Below are 17,828 nucleotides of genomic sequence, written 5' to 3'. Positions count from 1 at the left end.
GGGGGGCAGAAAGGGACTTTACAAGTCCAGTTTGAGCCGGAGTTGTCGGAGCTCACCCGAAATGCTGCCTCACACGATGGCTGCCAAGCCACGCCCCCCTGATATAGCTATTCTTTGAACTGTAGTTCTTGATAATCTATTCCCAGGGATTTCTAATTACTTCACCTGTTACTAATTAGTGACCAATCACAGGGTGTAAAGGACTATTCAAACTCAGCAGCTACCTCTTTGATTTACTACTCCTTTACTACTCCTACTACTACCCATGTACCAAATCACTTTATCGTTGGCTAAGTCTGTGCTCAATTTTAGGTGAGATATAAATGGTTGGGGGATGGAAAAGTTTAGAAATACGGTTGTGAACCATTTAATGTTTTTTAAAAAAGTTAATACAATTTTCAGAATATTTTGGTGAGAACATTTGCTAAAATATGCATATTTATATAGCAACAGTAAGTCATGATAAAAAAATACTTGGCAATATAGCAAATTGTACCTTGATCATACTGAACATATTCCCCAGCTTCTGTAGCTTTTGTGCTGTACTTTTTCAATACATTGTCATCCATTAAAGCAGATGCTCTGAATAAACTAAAGCATCCTGGACTGCATAAGACACAACCAAAGACATGTTCTGAAGATTTTTGCAACCAGTGGCCCAAAGCATATTCAAACTTCTGATACCACACCATAGGCCCTAAGCAGAGAAAAAAATATTTATTTTCTAGATTATTTAAATTCCCGAGTTAATGTATGAATGAGGTCATATAAATAAAGTAGAAATAAATAATATAAAGATGCACACAAAAAAGTGAGGGGAAAAAATTGAAAAGTTAACACTGTTAAATATGAAGACAGGAGGAAAGTTGGAGCACTAATCTAAGGAGAGCTCCTTTGTGCTATTTATATTAACTACTTGACAAATACTGTATATCTGACAAAACAAGCACCAAAAAAATAGAGAGAGGTCAGTCAAGCTTCTAATACAACTAAACCTTATTTGAATAATGCAAATAAATAGAAACTCATTATAAAATTAGACATGCTAGTAGTGATAAAAAAGAAAATGTTGAATCCTTTTAAGTTGTTTTCACTCAGACACACATAAGGGACTGATGCAGAGTTTGACAAAATAGCGCCCTAAATTGCAGGTATAATTGCATTCACTAAAAAAAGCTGTAATTGTGGGAATATGTAAAGCTGTAACTCAGGGCCGTAACTAGGGCTGTGCGACAGGGGCGACCGCCCAGGGCGCATCGCTGAAGGGGGGCGCAATTTAGGAATATTTTAGGTTCATTTGGTTAAAATTGAGGGCTAGGGGGGCGGCATTTGTCTTTCCCGCCCAGGGAGCTAGAATTCTAAGTTACGGCTCTGCTGTAACTATCGCAATATAAGGGCAGATCTGCACCTGTAGCATATGCTCCCTGATTACTAGTGGCATACGTCACATACACTTGTTTACAACCATTTGCTTTCTTGCAAAATGCGCATTCTCACCCGTTTGCATCAGCAAAGCATTTACAAAAAGTCAATTACAAACAGTTTGTCATCATCATCAGCAGCTATTTAAACCTGTCCTTGACCACTCACTAATAATATGGCTTGGACAGGAGTGTATGTGTCCCTGTCTGCATCTGTTTGCAAAAACGCAAACACTCCTTTACATATGCTGCCTATGTTAGAATACCCTTTTTCTGCCTCCCTTTCCCTCCCTTATGTCACTTACACATGCAAGCATGTGTAAGTGACATAATCACACAAATTTGCATAGGCGCATATGCATGTTACCACTTTTCTGGGCATGTGCAGAGCAATGTCACATAAGACATGCAACACAAACTGGCATATAACTCACACTGCATCAGTCGCATAGTCTTAGTATCTGGTTTTTAGTTTCTTTAGTATACAAGTGTGCATTGTGTTTTTCTTATACCTATTCCAGTTGGGTGGATTCTTCCACAGGCTGCTCCAACACCAGGATACATTTTCAGACGATCCACCAGAAGCATCAATGCTGATGGCTGAAAGTCTGTGTCACCGTCAAGGGCTAAAATATAGGTATTTGATTTTGCTTTCTGTGGAGAAATGGCAAATGTATTTAACTTAACTTGACCATTTGTTTTATTTCTGGTTAAATGACTATACTTGTAATTTGAACATATGGGACTGGTTTTAATGAAAGACCAATAATTTATGGCATGGCAGATGACAAGAATCTTGCACTCACAAGCTGACACATGGAATAGTTTTAAGCTACTTGCCTTTAATCCAGTTCATACAGAAGCAGACATCCCACACCACTTAGCAGGCTCATTATCAGGGTGTTTACATAAATGGGTAAAAAGTTAGTTTTGAATGCTGAACTATTCGTGGAGCACTGTTGAGGAGGGAGTGGCTTGAGAGATGGAAGTATTCTGTGTTAGAGTTAAAATATGTGTGTGTGCAATACACACTTGGGAACTTGAGATGTTTGCCAATCTGTCTAAATTTGCTATATAGTAGTATGCAAGCTATTTATTTATTTTTTCAGTCATTTTATGCACAAAATTGCTGAAAAAGACTATATGCAGTATTTTTAGTGGGTTTTATAGCTGGTAGTTTGCTATCACTATCCAAATTTTCTCTTGGATATCTTCAGTTCTGATAAGCTACTGAAACTTTTAAGCTCACTACACTTGATGCAATATTGGGCAATTGGCTTGATATCACAGTTTGTGTTGTCTCCCAAAAAACTCATGCCCAATAGTAATCTGGGGGAACTGAAAGGCATCACTGTACATGTGTTAACCCCTGTGCATGCTTAGAAGAGTGGTGGTCTCCTGAAGGGAAGGACATGTATTAAAGGGTCCTCCCAAAGATTGAAATAGTATCTGATGATTGTGTATTATTCCTCTGGATAGAGCCCTGAGAATTTGGATAGGCAACCTCAAGATGACCATGCAGGAGGTAGTCAGTTGCACAGTGCTTTTGAAGGCAGTGGTAAAAAAAAGAGTAGAGTAACTCTATGAGGCATATCTGAATGTTATTAGTTTTTCAACTATGCCATCAGCGAAAGTCTCAAGAAGGGCATTGTGTCTCAAATCCTGGTCCATGGACAAGTTATTAAGAACTGTCTCCCTTACCTTCCCTTTCAGGGGGCCTACCTCTTTAGAGAAAGGTGGGATGCCCTGATCCTGAAACTGTGTGCAAGTAAGTCACATTTAGTAGCTTCTTCCCATTGACTCCTCAGCCAAGCACAGACACCAAATGTCTGCATCTGTGATTCCATTCACATCACCAGGATTACTAATGCGATAGCACATCATTAGTAGGGTAAAACTAACCTGTCCCAAAACAGTCAGACTTTTCATGACTGCCGAGTCAATGTCTCCAAGGCATAACAGCAGTATTCCTTGTAATGAAAGGTGATGAGTCCAGCACCCAGAAAATTGGGGCCAAGATGACAGGAGATCAGTGGGTGCAGTAGGTCATCAACAGTGGATACATGTTGGAATGCAGACAGATACCAATGTGGAATATAGTTTTAGATTTGTGGACCAGAGATGAAGAAACAATGTGCAGTACTCTTGGAAAGTCTTCAGGGGAACATTAAGGAACAATCTTATCACAGAAGTCACTCTGCACGAAAGGAGTTGCAACATCTGTTCCCATCTGTTCCTTGCAAGAAAGAGCATATGTAGTTCCATAGATCTCATGAACGTCAATCACTTAATCAGAGCAAAACCGTTTTTACATGAAACCTGTGGCCATAGAGCTGAGAAATTTTATGACTTTCATAGATATGAAGGATGCCCTTTTTTCATATTCTAATTCTAAGGACCCATCAGAGAATCCTCAGGTTCTGCATACAAGGTCAGCACTTCCAGTTCCTCACACTTTTACTAAAATACTGGTGATGGTAGTAGGGGATTTAAGGTTGCAAATGACTGAACCTTATTTTAACAATATCCTCATCAAAGGGAAGGCCCAGCAGCAAGTCCAAGAGCCTTCAGCAAAAATTAATCAGAAAACCTTGGCTGGCTAATCAACGAGGAGAAAAGCCAGCTAGCTCTAAAGGGCTCCCTCGAACCCTTCATAAGCTTTTAGAACAAAAGTAGAGGTTTTCACCTATAGCAGCTGTCTTTCCCATAGAGATGCCCCAGGACTCAGAGTAGTTAATGCTTATACTGAAGGGATGGGTAGACAGGAGCTGGAGGCTGGAGCGCAATTCTAGAGGTGAGTCCGTGGAGTAACCGGAGCTAGGCCAGAAAGGTTGAAGATCAGAAGCAAACAAGTAGAGTCAAAATTCAGGCTGGAAAGTCAGGAGCAGGCAGCAAGTAAGAATAGTCCATTTACAAAGTCAAAGGGTTAAAGGCAGGCAGCAAACGAGAGTGATCCAGGAAACAAAGCCAATGGGTCAGGTAAGAGGCAGTCAAACAGCAGGATATCAGATTCACAGCAGACACAGCAATTGCAGGGCAAAAGCGCTATAACCGACAGGGAGGCTAAGCCCACACTGCCTTTTAAACAATGGAGGAGCAATTAGAAGGGTGATGAGGTCACACACCCAGAAAATTACTGGAGACTGCAATTATGTGACTGCAGTCCCAATCATGCGTCCCAACTAGGTGTCAGTGGCTGAGAATACAGAAACGTCCTAGGCAACAGCCGGGACGGAAGTAGGAGCTACTATAGCAGCGCAGCGACTCAGGTAAGATTCAGGCCATCGTAGCTAGCTAATAAGTTTCATCTATAAGAAGAAGTATTTTGTCAGTAATAATAGACTCATGTCAGAGGCCAATATTCGCTTAACATATGCAGATCACAGCCATGCATTGACTTTGATATTGTATTTCCTATATAAAAGAAAGGGTCTAATAAGGCAGGGTAAAAACAAAGTGGTGTAAAACCACTAGGTGTAAGGTGTAAATTAGGGAAAGCTATATGCTAGAGGAAACATTTAGACCAATACATAATATAGAAATATTGACTTCAAAGAAAATACCTTCATATTTCATATTTTGGGAAATCGGTGTGCCACACCGTCCTCAGGGGCAAAAACAGCACAAGGGTTGTGAAGTATAGATCCCAACAGTACAGGGAAACCGCACTAGTCACCTGTCTTTTGGTATGATATTTAATATTGTTGGAATCCCTTCATATTTGGTATGTATGTGCTGGAGGTTATGACTAGAGATGGGCGGGCTCGGTTTCCTGAAAACTGAATCCACCCGAACTTCGGAGTCGGCTCGGTACTTTTGCACTATTTTGGATTCCAAAACGAGGCAAAACGTCATTGTGACGTCGTCAGATCTCGCGAGTTTTGGAATCTATAAATACCGCCCTCCACGGTGATCCAGCGCCATTTGAGAGAGGGATACAGAAGGGATAGGATAGAGTGGCAAAAAGAAGAGCTTCATTGCTGAAATACAAATATACAAGTCCTTGCAGGATTTTTTTCTGAATTGGCACCAATAAGTGTAAGGTGTTATATACACCCAAAGAGAAAAGCTGCGTTGGTAATTTTGTGATTGCTGAAATACAAATATACAAGTTCTTGCAGGCTTTTTTTCTGAATTTGCACAAATAAGTGTAGGGTGTCATATACACCCAAAGAGAAGAGCTGCATTGGTAATTTTGTCATTGCTGAAATACAAATAAACAAGTCCTTGTGTCAGGTTAGCTCACGAATAATTGATTGAGATCCTGCTGTCTCAATGAGTATTGACTAAACTTCCCTGGAGGCGCGGAGTCTAACAAAATGGAAGGTGTTCACCAGGGATTCCCGCAAGGGAATATGGGCTTCTGCGGCTCCCACTTTGCAGGTCACGGCCCTCCAGGAAAGCTTTCAATGTGACAGGTAGAGAACAAGTTGCATAGCAGAAGAATGATCCAATTCGGACATCAAATGGTGGTAACGAAAAGTACCATTTTATTATAAAACATTAATACAAAAGGTCAATAAAGACTTGAGTAATTTGCAAATGATGGTCACGAAGACATGCAATAGAAGTAACTGTCAGAAACATTCATTAATACAGGCGGCACATGCAGTAATCAAAGTCTCCACTAATAATAGAATTGAGACATAGGAATCAGCAAAGTCCAGACATATTCGGCAATGAACACGGCAGCGATGAAATAGGTTACCACGGATTGTGGAACTGGTAACAGTAATCAGCAATGCAGGCCGTGTAGGTAACAGATGTAAATCATAGCGTTTACCGCGAACAGTGGAACAGGTATGCAGAGATCAAGGAAGTCCAACACACAGCAGTGATGAACATACAGCAGCGATGAATAGCAGCTTACCACGGATTGTGGAACTGGTAACAGTAATCAGCAATGCAGGCCGTGCTTTCACAGGATATGCATCACAAAGCAGGCATAAAATCAGGTCAGGTATGACTTGAAGAACCAGCAAAGAAAAGGTGAAAGGAGGGGCCTTATAATGGGAGGCTGACCAATGGCAGAACTGACAAACACACAGGTGAAACTTCTTAGTCAACCGTGGCTGACAGGTTGACTAAGAAGAGAGATTTAAAGTGATAGTCAGTGTTTGAGGCTCAGGTGGAGATACCCGGGAAGCGGAGTGTAACAGTACCCCCCTTTTAAAGGTGGTCACTGAACACCTAGGACCAGGCTCAATAGCAGACTCTGAAGAGTTCTCAGCTTGTGCAGCAGTCTCTGGAGAGTCCCTGGCTGGGACGGCAAGTTGGCACACTTGATGGGAAGCCCGGACTGGGCACAGCACTCTGACTGGATAGCACTGTGAGATGCCTCAGAGCAGACAGCACTGTGAGATGCCTCAGAGCAGACAGCACCAAGTGGCAACTCGGGCTGAACCACATAGAGTGGCAACTCGGGCTGAACCGCATGAACAGGCAACTCGGGCTGAACCGCATAGAGTGGCAACTCGGGCTGAACTGCATAGATTGGTAACTCGGGCTGAACTGCATAGATTGGCAACTCGGGCTGAACTGCATGGATTGGCAACTCGGGCTGAACCGCATGGACTGGCAACTCGGGCTGACCCGCATTGACTGGCAACTCAGGCTGAGCCGCATGGACTGGCAACTCGGGCTGACCCGCATGGACTGGCAACTCTGGAGTGGACTGGAGGGACAGGATCCTCTCTGGAGCGAACTGTAAAGGCAGCACTCCCTCTGGAGCTGAGGACTCGGGAGTAGAGGCAGCGGTTGAGGACTCAGGACCGGACACAGTGGCAGAAGACTCAGGACCGGACATGGTGGCAGGAGACTCAGGACCGGACACAGTGGCAGGAGAGTCAGAGCTGAAGGCAGAGGATGGCACCTCAGAGCAGGAGACAGAGGTTAGTGCCTCAGGACAGACGGCTGAAGCTAGCGGGTTAGAATCTGGTGAAGCAAGAAGAGTCCTTAAAAGCTTGACTTGAGTAAGACATCTCCCTAAACAAGCTTTACCCCATGCTGTAATCTGAGAAGAAGGCCAATCCAATTGTGGCGAGTGGAGGCGAAGCCATGGTAGACCTAGAACAACCGGACTGGTGGTAAGAGGAATAACAAGGAAAGAAATCTCCTCCTGATGGAACGCTTCTACTTGTAAAGAGAGTGGGCTAGTGCGGAGCTGAATAAGACCATTGGTGAGGCGAGCTCCATCAATACCAGTAATCTAGATAGACTTCTCCAAAGGCAGTGTAGGAAGGGCCAACTGTTTAACAAGATGTAGAGAAATAAAATTTCCCTCAGCTCCTTAATCCAACAAAGCAGTAGTATTAGCAGTCTCAGTGGCCCACTGTGAACTGACAGGGAATGAACAAATTTGGTCAAAAGAAAAATCCGAAGATTTGGGGAGATGCCCCTAGCCTGACCTCTCCGGAACCAGCTAAGGTCTGATGTTTTCCCGACCGTTTAGAACAAAATTTAAGAATATGTCCAGCGTTCCCACAGTAAAGACAGTTTATTCTTGATTCTCCTCGCTCTCTCTTCTGGAGTTAAACGAGAATAACCTAACTGCATTGGTTCATCCGAAGAACCAGAAGGTTGAAATCGAGAAGCTAATTGAAGAGATGAACGTCTAGGAATCTCCTTTTCAGAAGACCTTTCACGGAATCTAATGTCCAGTTTATTGCATAATGAAATTAGAGAATCCAAGGTGGCAGGTAATTCTTGAGAGGACAAAGCGTCCTTGATTTTGTCGGAGAGACCTTTCCAAAAGGTAGCTACCAGAGCTTCTTCGTTCCATTGTAATTCGGAGGAGTCCGAAATTCAACTACATATTGGGCCACAGAACGCGAGCCCTAGCGTAACCGGAGAATACTGGAAGCTGAGGAAAGAACTCACCCTTGTTCATCAAAAATTCTTCGGAAAGTAGAAATGAAGGCAGAACAATCATTTCCCCACAGAGGGGAGGCCCAGGCCAATGCTTGCCCAGATAAAAGAGAAATGATATATGCAACTTTGGCCCTTGAAAAATTCTGTGGAAGAAGTTCAAATTGAATAAGACATTGATTCAAGAAGCCCCTGCAAGACTTAGGATTACCATCGAACTTCGAAGGTGTTGGCAGGCGTAGGTTAGAACAATTTGAAGGCGTCTCCAGAACAACTGGATGAACAGCCTACTGTACCATAGTAGGCGGAGATGGAGAAACTGGAAAATTGTCCATACGAGTAGCCAGTGACTGAAGGCACTGGAGTAGTTGAATCAGCATAGCCTCTTGACGTTCCAATCTAACAAGTATGTGTTGAAGTAAATCTTTAGCAGAGGGCTCTATTTCAGGATCTGTCATGGCTGGTTCTTACTGTCAGGCTAGCTTACGAATAATTGAGTGAGATCCTGCTGTCTCAATGAGTATTGACTAAACTTCCCTGGAGACGCGGAGTCTAGCAAAATGGAAGGTGATCACCAGGGATTCCCGCAAGGGAATATGGGCTTCTGGGGCTCCCACCTTGCAGGTCGCGGCCCTCCAGGAAAGTTCTCAATGTGACAGGTAGAGAACAAGTTGAATAGCAGAAGAATGATCCAAATCGGACATCAAATGGTGGTAACGAATAGTACCATTTTATTATAAAACATTAATACAAGAGTTCAATTAAGACTTGAGTAATTGGCAAATGATGATCATGAAGACATGCAAGAGAAGTAACTGTCAGCAACATTCATTAATACAGGCAGCACATGCAGTAATCAAAGTCTCCACTAATAATAGAATTGAGATATAGGAATCAGCAAAGTCCAGACATACTCAGCAATGAACACGGCAGCAATGAAATAGCAGCTTACCACGGATTGTGGAACTGGTAGCAGTAGTCAGCAATGCAGGCTGTATAGGTAACAGATGTAGATCCTAGCATTTACCATGGCAGTGGAACAGGTATGCAGAGATCAAGGAAGTCCAACACACAGCAGCGATGAACATACAGCAGCGATGAATAGCCGTTTACAACAAATTGTGGAACTGGTAACAGTAGTCAGCAATGCAGACCGTGTTTTCACAGGATATGCATCACAAAGCAGGCATAGAATCAGGTCAGGTATGACTTGAAAAACCAGCAAGGAAAAGGTAAAAGGAGGGGCCTTATAAAGGGAGGCTGACCAATGGCAGAACTGACAAACATACAGGTGAAACAATCACAGGTGCAACCGTGGCTGACAGGCTGACTAAGAAGAGAGATTTAAAGTGATAGTCAGTGTTTGAGGCTCAGGTGGAGATACCCGGGGAGCGGAGTGTGACACCTTGCAGACTTCTTTTCTGAATTTGCACCAAAAAGTGTACGATGTTATCAAAATGGATTCACAGCACTACACAGAGGAGCAGGAACAGCAAGCAGTTGCTGCCACCAGTGCTGATGATAGTTATTCCTGTATGTCATCTGGTAAAGCCTATGTAAAAGTACATAGTCTTTTGATGTCAGGGAAAAAAACAAACAAAAAAACACCTTTTACCGTGTTGAAGAAAAAAACAGCTGTAATCCAGGAAAAGTTAACTGCCGATAAAAAAAATTGCCAACATTCCATTCTACACACGCAGTGGCAAAGAAAGAATGAGGCTTTCGCCTTTCTCTATGAGTGCGAGATCTAAAATTATTACTGAGGGTTCTTCTTGTAAGGTCACTTGTGACCAAGCAAGACCAAGTAATTCGGAGTCCAAAAGTGGTGCACAAATACTGTTACGTGTAAAAGCCGAGCTGGAACAAAACAGTAAGACATTAGAGGAAAATGTATGCTCAGATTCAGAAATGACACCAATCCCTGAGGAGAGTCCATCCACAAGTGCTATGTGTAATCGTGATCATTGTGATAGCATAACCATAAAGAAGGCCCCTTTCAGCATTTCTGCTGATGTGTGCCTGAACAGCCCGAGTGTAGCCGTTGATGCACCAATTGAGGATGCCATTTTGGAATTGGAACAGGATGAGGGGGATATTTGTGTAGTCGACAAGGGCGCTAATGAGGATGTTGATGAGGATGATGTTGTTTGTGTAAGTCCTCACACCAGTGGAAGCAGTTCTGGCACTTGATAAGAAGAAGACCATTGTGATGCCTGGACATAAGACCAAAAAAGCCACTTCTTATGTGTGGAATTATTTCTACCCAAATCCTGACAACAGTTGTCTAGCCATTTGCAGTGTATGTAAAGCTACAGTCAGTTGAGGGAGGAATCTTAACCATCTAGGAACCTCATCCATGTTACGCCATTTGATGCGAGTTCATGGCAAGGTGTTGGGAAAATCAGAAAGTTATGGTAAAAAAAAACCAACAAGCAGTCCATCATCAGCTAGGACCCTTCTCTCAACTACTCTCCCGATGCCTGCAATCTACACCCACAACACCGTCCTCATCAATATCCTCAGTAACTATCAGAGTTAGTCCTGCATCCAAGTTGATAAGGCTAGATGACTCCTGCACTATCCTTGATTCCTCTGAAGAATTCTTAAACGTTAGATCCCACTGCTGCTGATGTTGCTGCTGTTGGGGGTGAATCTTCCTCCCATAAGCAGCCCAAGAAGAAGACCACTAGTACTTTACAACAATTAATTTTGAAACAATTTTTTGCTAGAGGAAGCAAGTATGACAGCAGTCACCCAGTCGCAAAGCGGATCACAGACGCCATGGCGACTATGCTAGTGTTAGATCTGCATCCAATATCCACTATAAACGCAGCTGGTTTTTCATAGTTATGGACAATTCCATCTTGCACCAATAATCTTTCCTGGCACTGATGTGTGTTTCTGCCTTTACTCTAACAAGCCCATTATTAGCTTGTTTAGGGAGGGCCATGTTGGACTTGCACTTCAGCCACAAATGTGGCACTCCTTGTGGATGAACTGCTTGGCTTGTTAAAGTGTGCATGTGTTTTTTAAGATCCAACATAAGGGTGGGTGGGAGGCCACAAGGACAATTCCATCTTAAATACTTTTCTATTGTGAGTTTGTGACACTGGTGTGTGGCAATGTTTTCTAGATGTGATATAAACTGCAGTGTGTTTGTGTCGTTGCTCTGTCGCTTAACATCCAGCCAGCTCGCTGCAGTATTTGGCTGAAAGTGTATTGTGACCTGTGAGATGGTAAAAATTTAATGGAAATCACTGGAATTTAGTGTTAATAAGGTTAATAATAATGTGGGTACAAAATAATACCTAAATTATGTGATTTTAGCCCAAAAAATTTAATTTTGTAAAAAATAGCTAAATAAAACCAAAACCAAAACACGCAAGGGCGGTTTTGGCAAAACCAAAACCCGAAGTTTATCCAGATTCAAAACCAAAACCAAAACACGGGGGTCAGTGAGCATCTCTAGTTATGAATGGTATATTGTAGGGGGAGTTATGTCTCTGAGATATGTCTTAGAAAAGTTAAGAAATGTTAAAACTTTTGGACTATTTTTGAGCAAGCCAGAGTTGTCATCCAGGGGACATTTCCTCCCTCACATTACCATTTACACTGCCCCTCTGAAGGAAGTGCCATTTCAGTTTGCTTATGAAGCTTGTGAAGTGGCTAATTGTCAGACTTTTGGGAAATCAATCAACATTGATAAGCTGTCCATCTTCCACGCCAATGTCCCTTGGCGCAGATTATACAACTCGTATATAAATTTATGCTTTAAAACTTTATCCTTTTATTTTCATCTGTTGTGCTGTATAATCTGCAAGCATTGCACTTTTTGTATATTAAACTAACATAAATCATACATTTTTTGGTTTGTCAATATTTTAACTCTTTTCTGCCAGCAGCGGTAGCAAAATATAAAATATAAAATTGGTGGGACCCCACGATTTTTGTCCCTCCGATTTTGCTATTAACAGTAGCACACCTTGAATTCACTGATTTCTAATTTCCAGCATAAGGTGGTCTTATGAACCAACATACAATAGTAATATAACAATTTTACATCAGTCAGTAAATGTCCCTTCCCTTCTTCTGCACTAATCCTAAAAATTCCATGAAAGAGGTTTTGCACACTCTGGATCTAATAAGAGCCCATATGATAAATTCAAGTAAAACCAGATCAATAAGATGGACCAAAAGATTTTTTGCTCTTCCAGATGGAATTCAGAAAGGGCAACCTCCAAATACCTTGGCAAGAGGCCTTAGAAATTCTATTGTCAAAGCAAAAAGGGAAGGAAGCTTCAAACGGTTCCTTATTTGCAAAATAAGATTAAGGAAATCACACAGCACAGTTATAGCCAAATATGCTAGGTTAACAATATCATTTTTATACCACTGTATTCCTAAAGTCCATAGTCACTTTATGGGCAGACATCACAAGCCATAGCAGAAAATACTATGCAGGTTGGAATTTTCTACACTTTTTTTCTAAACATTACAGACTTGTTGTAACAGATTTCTAACCGCTCGTTCACTGTTAATTTCTCTGGGGCCACCTCTGCTCCGCTTCTTTTATCAGTTGGAGTACCACAAGGCTCAGTGCTAGGTCATCTGCTGTTCTCTATCTATACTGCTTCTCTTGGAAATCTAATAAGTTCCTTTGGATTTCAGTATCATTTCTATGCGGATTATACCCAAATTTATCTATCCTCTCCTGACCTCTCGACATTTGTGTTGTCCCCTGTAACTGACTGTCTTTCTGCCATTTCATCTTGGATGTCCTCTCGCCAACTCAAACTTAATCTTTCTAAAACAGAGTTAATAATATTCCCTCCAAGAGCATACCTGACATTTCTATCTCTGTTGATAACATGACCATAAATCCCACCCCACAAGCTCGCTGCCTAGGTGTAATCCTTGACTCACACCTATCCTTTGTTCCCCACATTGACTCTATATCTAAATCATGTTACATACATCATCATCATCATCATCATCATTTATTTATATAGCGCCAACATATTCCGTAGCGCTTTACAATTGGGGACAAACGTAATAAACTAATAAACAAACTGGGTAAAACAGACAAAGAGGTGAGAAGGCCCTGCTCGCAAGCTTACAATCTATGGGACAATGGGAGATTGACACATGAGGTTAAGTATACATTTTGCATCATCTAAAAAACATTTCCAGAATTCGCATATATCTCACACAAGACACTGCAAAAACCTTAATTCATGCACTTATCATCTCCCGCATTGACTATTGCAATTCCCTCCTTACTGGCCTTCCCAAAAACAGACTCAAACCCCTACAATCTATTTTGCACACTGCAGCAAGATTGATTTTCCTTGCAAATCGTTATTCCTCTGTTGAATCACTCTGTATGTCTCTACACTGGTTGCCTGTTTTCTACCGAATCCAATATAAAATACTTTTACTAACCTATAAGGCCATCAACAAAGCTGCACCAACATACATCTCCTGTCTTGTCTCAAAATATCTTCCAACTCGGCAACTCCGTTCTGCGTCTCTCATCCATACTCATTACATCCTCCCATTCCCGGTTACAGGACTTTTTTCGGGCTGCACCCACTCTATGGAATTCTCTCCCTCGCACAATAAGACTCTCCTCTGGTCTACAAGCTTTAAAGTGTTCTCTGAAAACCCACCTCTTCAGACAAGCTTATAATATTCCTCAACCACCCTCTTAACCTCACTACATTACCCTATTACCACCCATTATACAACTACCCCTTGACCAACATTGTTGTGTGACAGGATCATTTAGCTTATGAGTCACTTTTACCTTTGCAGTCTGGCTGGGCCGACTGCAAATGTAGACTTAACCTCATGTGTCAAACTCCCATTGTCCAATAGATTGTAAGCTTCGAGCAGGGCCTTCTCACCTCTTTGTCTGTTTTACCCAGTTTGTTTATTAGTTTACTATGTTTGTCCCCAATTGTAAAGCGCTACGGAATATGTTGGCGCTATATAAATAAATGATGATGATGATGATGATGATGAACAGCCTTACCCACAACAGATTTCTGCATAAAATTACTGAGGGCTGTAGTTACCCTGGCCCAGGAGTGAATTAATTGTTTGGGTACAAGCCTATTAGTGTCTGCTGCTATGGAGGGGGAAGGAAGTTGGAGAATAATTACATGTTATCATCATCTATTTATTTATATATAGAGCCACTAATTCCACAGCACTATACAGAGAACTCATTCACATCAGACCCTGCCCCATTGGAGCTTACAATCTAAATCCCCTAACATAAACACACACAGACCAAGAGAGACTAATGGCAATTTAATAGCAGTCAATTAACCTACCAGTATGTTTTTGGAGTGTGGGAGGAAACCAGAGCACCCAGAGGAAACCCACGCAAACACTGGGAGAACATACAAACTCCACACAGATAAGGCCATGGTCGGGTATCAAACTCAAGACCCAGTGCTGTGAGGCAGAAGCGCTAACCACTAATCCATTGTGCAAAAAATAATCTATTAAATATAATTCATCTACTGTGTGTTTTGCCTTCAAATAATATACTTGTGTTATTTGTGAAATGAAAATGTTAATTTCATTTCACCATAGTTTCCTCCCTTTGTTATAGTTATGATGCACTGTATTTCTCTCTATAGGTCATTTGTTTATACTGGGGAAATGTGAAGCTGCAAACTCTGGTGGAGGGGAAGGAGGAGTTGAACCTATACTTTCAGGGCAAATTCTCCTTCCACTATGGCTTTGAGCTGACCTGAGGATTAACCAATTAGTGTATGTTGCCATGCTGCCATAGAGGGAGTCAAGGAATTTAAATTAACAGTTCATAATTTTCATTAAAGATTGGTGGCTTATAATGAGTCTTCTTTACAGTAGCCACACTCACTTACACAAAGACAGCTACACTTGTTATTCTGCTACCTTATGTATGAAGTCTTTCCCAAACCTCTTCTATTGTAAGGTCATTTGAGCAAGGCCATCTGTACCTTCTGTTTCATTTAATTGTTTGCAAATAATGATCCTCCTATTTCTATAGTAAAAGGGGAACTGCACGCCAAAAAGCACCAACGATATATTAAAAAATTAGCCAAAATGCTTGTGTGCTCACCTATATGTATCCAAATAAACATATATCAAACCCCAACAAAATAACAAGGAAAATGAAACATAGGAAAAACTGAAAAGAAATATGAATATATTTATATGTTACTATAATTGTTATAACTGTTAGTGGCAGCCACGTCATTCTCCCCCAAAGAAGTGGTTTTTAAAGGAAAGAATGAGTTGTAGGAGGACCTCTGGAAAAAATGAAGAGCTGTACAAAACATGGTGTTTTTTTACAGTCTACTACAGTGTGATTGCAACTTTAAGTTATTTTAAAGTTTATGTCTAAATGCTTTTCTTGTAAAGGTTTACTGTGTGCTTCAAACGATTTGAAACCAGGATGAAAATACTTTCCAAACAAGTTTGTTGTTCAAATATCTTTGACCTTGCAAGGTATTGAAAACTTTACATTTATAACCCACTGCAGGATATAGAATATATTTATCTTACCTCCAGTTCTGCTATAATATCATCAGTTTCTGCAGGATCTTTTTTTTCTGCTAATATTGCATACTTCCGGTGTAGTTTCCATCCCAGCAAATAATACAAGTACATTATCTGAAACACACAGTAGATGCATTATATTTAATAGACTCTTTTTTCAGTAACATTATACAGAAACAATATTTATTTTAATGGTCAACATCTGTAGAATACTTGTCTATAATGATGGTGTATTTTTTTTTTTTAAGTGAAAAAAGTGCTCCTGAGATCATTCATTTATCAAATTAGAGATTTTTTTTCCATAATATTGGATACCTTGTATAAACATAAACCAAGAAAAAAGAATAAAACAGAGAAATGGTGTAGGCTGTAGATAAAAAATATAAACACATATATGTATCTCTTTTTGGTAACCTTTGATTCATTTTATCAGTCTCTGCAAATGAGAGACTTTAAAGTATGCATTAAAAGAATAAATCATTTCATGAGCAAAGATTCATTTGGTTAATTATTTAATCAATGAGGCCCTGATTTATTATGGAACACAAAACAAACGTAATGTGCCTTTTTTTTAAAAAAAGCACGTACATCAGGCATGCGCACATCTATATTCAAGGTCAAGTGTATATAGGGAAAACATTTCTTGCTGAATATGGGAAGAACTCACATATGTGGAGTAAAAGCTAGCACACGTAGCAGTGCAACTGTATTTGTCCCTCTATCTAATTTACCGGCAGATGAATGTTTGTGCGCAACATGCTTTTGTATTGCCGCTTGGCATCGGAACTCACAGACATGCAATTCCTTCCTTGCATTCATGTTTTATTATCATAATTGTTTTCATACAAATCCTGCTTATTAGCCCTTTGTATGATGCTGAATAAATTATGTCTGTATGATATTACCTGATATGAAAAATAACATTCAATATACCTCAAAGATACAAATGTACATTAGTACACATTTTGTTAACAAATATAAAACACACACACACACAAAAACACACAAATGTTTCGTAACCTAATAACTTTTTTACATTTTTTTTTTTCATCAGCAGCATGTAGGACAATAGTTGCAGAAGATAAAATGGTAGCCAATAGAAAATACAGTGACATTTTAACAGGTCATGGAAAGATGTGCAAATTATTAGAACTGAACACATGTGGTGTAGTCAACTTTGTCTAGCCCAATACCTAAAAAGGAATTTTTAAGTGAAATTTAAATATTAAATGGAAAGGTTCACACAATATTTTTGTAATATTTTTACTTATTTATTATCTATTGATTAATTTCTATTAATATGTTGATGGTATTTCTTCAGCACCTGGAAAAAAAGAAAAAAACACTTTACAATCATAATCTTATGACATTTTGAAAACATATATTAGCTGTATGCAGGGCCGTCTCTTTTATTGGTCCCAATGGACAGGTGACCGGGGGTCCTGCGGGCAAGGGGGCCCGTCCGAGGCAGCGCTGTAAAAATAACAATCCTGAAGAAAAAAAAATAAAAAATACTTACCTTGCAGTCATGTCAGCGGCGGTCCGGCTCCCTCCCTGGTCCCTCCCTGGTCCCCTCTTCCGTGCTGTGCTCGCAGTGAATGTTGGGCGTGATGTCACAGCCAACATTCACTGCAAGCACAGCACGGAGGAGCGCAGAGGAGACTCAGCGGCGCGGAAAAAAGAAGAGAAGCGGATCGGACTTATATATATAGCCCTTTTCTCGTTTTCTCAAGTGCCATGTTAAAACTGACAGCAGGTAAAGAGGAGGTTAGCTGCAGTGTTCTGCTCTAAAAATAGCGTTCCTGGTGAAAAAGGGACATAGAAAGCAATAGAATCATGTGATTATTGTAAAGTTGTTCTGTAGAGATTAGTCAGCTAGTATAGTTTGCTGATCAATTGTTTTCAATTTCAATCTTTCAGAGAGAGTTTAGAGTTGGCGGACTAGTGGCTAATTGTTATTGATAATGCATATATAAAAGTACT

General features: G+C 40.7%; 1 protein-coding gene across 1 annotated transcript in view; it reads right to left on the bottom strand.

Annotated features, from left to right (window-relative positions):
• LOC142143230 (chitin synthase chs-2-like) overlaps positions 1-17,828 on the bottom strand; it is a 182,243-nt gene that overhangs the window by 71,034 nt on the left and 93,381 nt on the right. The window contains exons 8-10 of the mRNA XM_075200941.1: positions 15,852-15,959; positions 1,934-2,075; positions 497-697 (exon numbers count right to left, since the gene is read on the bottom strand). Coding sequence (XP_075057042.1) covers positions 497-697; positions 1,934-2,075; positions 15,852-15,959 — 451 coding nt within the window. The remainder of the gene's footprint in view (positions 1-496; positions 698-1,933; positions 2,076-15,851; positions 15,960-17,828) is intronic.

Source organism: Mixophyes fleayi, chromosome 3, assembly GCF_038048845.1.
Source record: "Mixophyes fleayi isolate aMixFle1 chromosome 3, aMixFle1.hap1, whole genome shotgun sequence".
Lineage (NCBI taxonomy): Eukaryota > Metazoa > Chordata > Amphibia > Anura > Limnodynastidae > Mixophyes > Mixophyes fleayi.
The sequence above is the reverse complement of the archived record's forward strand: the minus strand, read 5'-3'. Positions and strand labels throughout refer to the sequence as shown.